Consider the following 6,431-nt stretch of genomic DNA (forward strand, 5'->3'; position numbering starts at 1 on the left):
TTTTTTATCCAAAAGATTCAAGTAATTAATTTGTAAACTTGGAAAGAGGGAACAACCTCATAATATAACAAAGTGTTCTTAATAAGTCCAAGTAAAGGAAGTGGAATTGCTTTGCAAACCTTCATATATTCTCTGAGTAATATTAACCTGAAATTTACCAATGAACTCATCAAACGGCAAAAACTCCCCAATTTTGTCTACCAAATCACATGCAACATGAATACCCTTGTCAAACTAAAGGCCTTTGAAAACGGATTTCCTATTAACGTGACTAACTCTATTCTTCCAAGTCAATGTTTTGTGTGGGGAAACATTGTTCTTGAATACCATTTTCCAGAAAAATAACATATGATGGTGAAACTTAGACAATTTCACAGGTCATTTTGGAGGGTCAAAATCCACCAAGTTTATTCAACAGACTGTTAGGGATATGATACGACATAGAGATAGGATTAGACAGACATCATTTCAACCATGTAATTCTAAAAGCACCCACTAACGATTCAATATCAATAGCCTGTAAACCTCCACGATCATACTCTTTCACTAAATGTGATCTCCGAATATAATGCGTTTTATTCCTCCAAACAAATCTAAATATAACAGCATTGACTTAAAATAAATAAAAAGGGTCTGACTTGTTTAAATGATTCTAGATAAACCATCAGTCTTGGACAAAAGAACATGACCCATAATTGAGATATCACGTTGTAGCCACTGACTTAATGAAACTCTCATAGAATTAATCATATTATCGATGTTTAACGATTCTCTATCTGACACGTTTTTAGTGATAACAATTCATAAATATTTCACTTCATTTTTAACAGATATGGAGGCAATGTTAACGGAGTCACAACAATTAATTGGCATGAGATCACATTTGTTAAGAGGTTTAGAAACTCTGTGGTAAAATCACAGCGTTTTTAAGGCCGCAAGTCGGGTCTAGGAAACTCAAATGTTCCACTTACTAACTGGTTGAATGTGCCACGTGTATAACTACATCCAGATAGCAAGTAATACATTTCAAAGTAAACCTAGTTCCGACTAGCACATGAATATGGCATTAACCATACCGTCTTTGGTAATATGATGCCACGTTCACTTGCTAGTCGGAACTAGATAACGTGTTTGTTGTTGTAATGCCCCGTTAACAACAACTGGGAAATCTCTGACTTCCGACGTCAATTCATCCAAGACAACTGGGAACTCGGAAAAACGAGCTCTGACTGTCTTGATTCAACCTAGTTTTTTCCAGAGGTCCAAGTTGTCTTTAAACCACCATTATACATTATACATACACGTGCCACGTTCAACCAGTTAGAACGTCGGACATTTCATATAGGGTCCATGATTTCCAGGGTATGTGGGACGTCCCTACTCCCTACTCCATTGAAGTTAAAATGTAAAATGGTTACGGTAAGGGATTCTGGTTAGGGTAAGATTTAGGGTGGGACGTCTGATCCCAGATAGCAACAAACTAGTTTCCTAGTTCCGACTTGCACGTAAACGCACTATTAAGACCGTAAATACTCAAATAAGTCCAAAGTGTACACTTGTATTAGATAAAATACAGGTTAAGAAAATCAGCTACAAAGGTTTATAAGAATCTTTGGGACATGTCATCTATATAGTAACACAAACCTCAACTAAATTGTACATGAACTGTAAATACAATACAGTGCCTTTGTTTTGAACTGGATAACTTGCTTCTTATTTATAAGGTGGCGGAAGTCTTTAAAAAAAACAACTAGCTAAATCCTGTCATGTGATTACTGGTCGTCCTAGGAACGCATTCTAATCACGTGCTTGTCATCCAATCAGATGGCAGCGCATTTTGGAACGCAACGAATGAAATTCGAGTAAACCAGGATTTAAACTACGGCAATTCACCCTTAGAAATTGTGTGCAGTAAGTGTATTCTGTTTCAACGAAGCATCGTATATTTAGAAATGGCTCACCGTATGACCAGAGTAAGTTGTATTTTTCAGAAATTGTTTTGCGCTACGATATATTTGTTTTATTATAGCTATTTGTGTTACGTTTGCAACTTGTTCATTGCTTTTGTTTAGAATTCAAGCTTAAATGCAGAGTAGTAACTCGCCTCATGCCTCAGCTAAATGTTTTGCTTCTGCCTTCTCTGACGTTATTGTTTACTCGTTCAGTATGCTGTATCGTGTTTTAATAAAATATTATTCTACATGGTTCCCTTTTTTTATTCCTGTAGAATCGTCTGGGTTCCTCAGAGAACCAAACTGCCCTGCCAGGCAAGGTAGTTCTGGGAACCAAGCCTACACTGAGAACACGAGCTGCGCTTGGCGAAATCGGAAATGTTGGTGTCCCCAGACAGACTCTGAAAAAGGTGACGTTTTATATTTTGGGACAACTTCACAATGCATAGGTTTCTAGCTACCGTGTTTCTAGTACTAAAATACTGTGCTTCATTTTTATTCTACAGGATGCCAAGGCAGAACCCACAAAGGTGGTTGAGAGGAAGGCCAGCACACGGTTGGCGACGGTCCCTGAAGTCCAACAACCCCCAAAAGTTATTTCCCCAGTTAAGCTGGAGGTTCAGGTGAGGTTTCTGGGGCAAAGGGCAAGAATTTGGCTGCTTGTGATTTCTTTGTAATAGCCTTCAATCTGCTCAACTTCATGCACTATCATGATTAGACATTGTGCACCACCATACCCCATATTGAATAATAACACTAGTATTTTTTATATATATATTTTTTTGTCTGTCAGGTTGTCCCTGAGCCATTGTCTCCCACAGCAATGGAGACCTCTGGCTGTGCTCCCATTGAACTGTGCCAGGCCTTCTCTGATGTCCTACTTAATATTAAAGATGTGGATGCTGATGACTATGACAACCCTATGCTTTGCAGTGAATATGTGAAGGACATCTACAAATACCTTCAAAAACTTGAGGTTGGTGTATTATGTTTCTCAGCTGAAAGCCACGGTCCAGGAAATGTATTTTATTGTCCTGCATGTGCCTGTTGCTTACATATCCCTTTGTCGTCTCCCCTCAAAGGTTGATCAGGCTGTTAAAACCAAATATCTGGAAGGACAGGAAATTACAGGCAACATGCGTGCCATTCTCATTGATTGGCTCGTCCAGGTCCAAATCAAGTTCCGCCTGCTGCAGGAGACAATGTATATGACTGTGGGAATCATTGACCGCTTCCTTCAGGTAATTTGCTTGACCCGCTGTCCTAGCCACCCTGATGATAAATTACTGCCAGTGAACTACAGTGTAGCAGGAATGTCACACAGCCCACCAGTGGGCTTGCTTGCTGACCATGTTTAAATGCGCACAATATTCTGGATGGTAGCTCATATCCCATTTATAGTCTTATTTGGCATAAGCTGTTTACATGCACCTTTAATAATCTGCTCAAGTAGCCATGAATAAACATGTTCCTTGTAAGTTCATAGGTTTAATGTTAACTGTAATATGGACACTGACTGTAGGTGTGAAACCTCTCATATGTAGCATAATATTAACTCTTGCAGCACTATACATTTCTTGCACTAAGATGATACACCATGTGTTTATTTTGTCTCACACATTAGTGGAGAAATGTGACTCTTACATCTGCATTCTCAATAGATGCTGAATCATCTTTGACACTTATGCAAGCAGACAGCATTTCAACTACACAAAATATCCACCCAAGACTTTTCTCTGCTTTTAATTTCCTTAACGGGTCAAACTGATAATTAGTCCTGTGCAATATCTTTCCATTGTTTTTTTGGGCATTTTCTCCCCGGGCTGTAAACAACATTGACTAGATTACTAATGCGCTCTAATGACAAGGCATTATTCTGGTGAGCCCTACTCCATTTCGTTTTCTAGGGCAACACATTAAGCCAGAAGCGGCATGTATCTAACTATAGTTGACAAATGGCCTACCAACTTATGGAAATTATAAGCAAAAACATTTCTCCAACAGGATAACCCAGTGCCCAAAAAGCAACTTCAGTTGGTTGGTGTGACTGCCATGTTCATCGCCTCCAAATACGAGGAGATGTACCCTCCAGAGATCGCAGACTTTGCATTTGTGACTGACCGGGCCTACACCACTGCCCAGATCAGGGACATGGAAATGACGATACTGAGAGTGCTGAAGTTCAGCTTTGGCCGCCCTCTCCCCCTCCAGTTCCTCAGAAGGGCCTCAAAGATTGGCGAGGTATACCAACCCCTTCAACACTGACACTCAATATGTATTGCCTACAGTCACACCAGTTCTAGAATCAAAATGACTAAGTCTCTCTACAGGTGACTGCTGAGCACCACACCCTGGCAAAGTACTTGGTGGAGCTCACCATGGTGGACTATGAGATGGTGCACTTCCCTCCCTCCCAGGTGGCCAGTGCAGCCTTTGCCCTCACCCTGAAGGTCTTCAACTGCGGTGACTGGGTAAGATGTCCTTCAGTAACTGCTGTGGGTGTCTCTCTTTTCTGAGTGGATTCCACCATATTTGCTTATCTGGTCTCTGATCAGTGATTGTGGGGAAAGAAGCTCTTTGTTTATTTAACTAGGCAAGTCTGTTAACAAATTTTTATTTACAATGATGTGCTAACCCAGGCACTGCTGGGTGAAGTGTGTGCCACCCTATGACTACCAATCACAGCTGGTTGTGACACAGCCTGGAAGCGAACCAGGGTCTGTAGTGACACCTCTACCACTGAGATGCAGAGGCTTGGACTGCTGTGCCACTCAGGAGCCCTTGGTGTATACCAGGTCACTGCATCACTTGATCTTGTCTCTTACTGCCTTTGTATCCTCTCCCCAGAGTTCCACACTGCAGCATTACATGAACTACACCGAAGACTGCCTAGTCCCGGTCATGCAGCACATAGCAAAAAATGTTGTGAAGGTGAACGAGGGACAAACTAAGCATATGGTGCGTAGAGGAACCGCCTTACTAGTAAATGCCGTTTACAGCTCTTTAAATGCACCTAATTGTAAGAGCTCATCTTCTACAAAATGACCTGTTGCCGTTTGTTTTTCTTTTGCAGGCAGTTAAGAATAAGTACTCTAGTCAGAAGCATATGAAAATCGCCACCATTTCACAGCTGAAGTCTTCGCTGATCAAGGACCTTGCAAAGCAGCTCACCCGATGAGATGCCTGACAGCACTGCTGATTGTACTGTACAGAATGTATGTAACTTATGTGGTTTTAACAATTATGGGAGAAACATTGGTGTTGGGTAGTGTACAGCTTGTGTTCCCACACCTGGGTTTAGACTACTCCAGTAATTAAATGCTTTGACTTAATGTAGGTTTGTTCTACCCTCTGTGTCTGATCAAGACTGTATATTCTAGTAATGCCAATAAACATTTTAACATTTTAATTCCACTTTGCTATACAGACACTTTATGGTTAATCTTTTTGGCAGACTGTAGGAGTGGCAATGTTTACCAAGGATCACCTTCAGTGCTCTGTCTCTCCCCAAACAATTTTATTAGCTGGTTTTAGGCATTAAACTTTCTAATGACTCTTTGTTGATTGATGCTGGGTGCTATAGTCCTCCATCAGCACTGGCCTCTGTCTTAAGCTCTCTTTGGCTCCTTGACATTATCCTCACAAATAGTCTGTTTTCTGTGAACCTTAATGATCAGGTTTATACTTCACAGCCTGTTTGTCATGGCTGTACAGTGAAATGTGCTTTCCTGATCTGTCAGACGCTTGCTTAAACTTTAATGCGCAAGCCTTCATGAAATGGCCTCTGGTAATCGAAGATACTTGGACCTTTTTCAATTTAAAAAAAATTACTTTGCCTCAAATTGCATTTGGTGACAGGCTCGGCATACTCAGGCTGGCTCTCGTTCAGGCAAATGAGGAATGTGTTCACTCAGGCTATCCAGAAGGGCATAGTTAGTTTAAGGAGCAGTTCTCTCTGTGGGTCTAACCCTAAGACTTCTGGAAACCGGTTAAAGACCTGGCTAATAAAACCCTTACAGCTGCCCATGTCCCTTAATGTTGGTTGTTACTGACAAGAAGCACATGGCTGAGCTCTTTAATGACCACTTAAGTCAGGATTCCTATTTGACGCAGTCTTGCCCATCCAACATTTCCTCATCTCCCACCCCTTCTAATGTGACTCTCCCCAATGCTTCTCCCCCCTGCCCCGCTACAGTTTTCCTGCATGCAGTCACTGAGTCCGAGGTGCTAAAGGAGCTCCTTAAACTTGACCTGAAAAAAAAAAATAATAATCTGGGTCAGATGGTTTAGACCAGGGGTGTCAAAGTCAAATGGACGGAGGGCCAAATAAAAAAATCAGCTACAAGACGAGGGCCGGACTGTTCGAATGTTCATTGAAAAATTTTTAAATGACGCATATAGTCTAGTGAACCTAATTGAACCTACTGAAAACCTAACAAATATATTACAATATGATCAGATAAATAAAGCAATATTTTC

The 6,431-nt window shown here is 40.9% G+C and overlaps 1 protein-coding gene across 1 annotated transcript; it reads left to right on the forward strand.

The window, feature by feature from the left end:
* Positions 1–1,391: 1,391 nt before the first annotated feature.
* On the forward strand, positions 1,392–5,366 carry LOC139409939 (cyclin B1). The gene is made up of 9 exons (XM_071155347.1): positions 1,392–1,973; positions 2,228–2,362; positions 2,459–2,575; positions 2,746–2,928; positions 3,035–3,193; positions 3,957–4,193; positions 4,283–4,423; positions 4,800–4,910; positions 5,026–5,366. The coding sequence occupies exons 1-9, from the start codon at positions 1,953–1,955 to the stop codon at positions 5,128–5,130; spliced, it is 1,209 nt and encodes a 402-aa protein (XP_071011448.1). The 5' UTR covers positions 1,392–1,952; the 3' UTR covers positions 5,131–5,366.
* The last annotated feature ends 1,065 nt before the right edge of the window (positions 5,367–6,431 follow it).

The sequence above is a fragment of the Oncorhynchus clarkii genome, chromosome 5, assembly GCF_045791955.1.
Source record: "Oncorhynchus clarkii lewisi isolate Uvic-CL-2024 chromosome 5, UVic_Ocla_1.0, whole genome shotgun sequence".
NCBI classification, from domain to species: domain Eukaryota; kingdom Metazoa; phylum Chordata; class Actinopteri; order Salmoniformes; family Salmonidae; genus Oncorhynchus; species Oncorhynchus clarkii.

Coding starts and splice junctions, on each gene's coding strand:
- LOC139409939 (XM_071155347.1), top strand. CDS start 1,953: ATGGCTCACCGTATGACCAGA. Junction 4,194..4,282: donor GGGCCTCAAAGATTGGCGAG/GTATACCAACCC, acceptor GTCTCTCTACAG/GTGACTGCTGAGCACCACAC. Junction 4,911..5,025: donor AGGGACAAACTAAGCATATG/GTGCGTAGAGGA, acceptor TTTCTTTTGCAG/GCAGTTAAGAATAAGTACTC.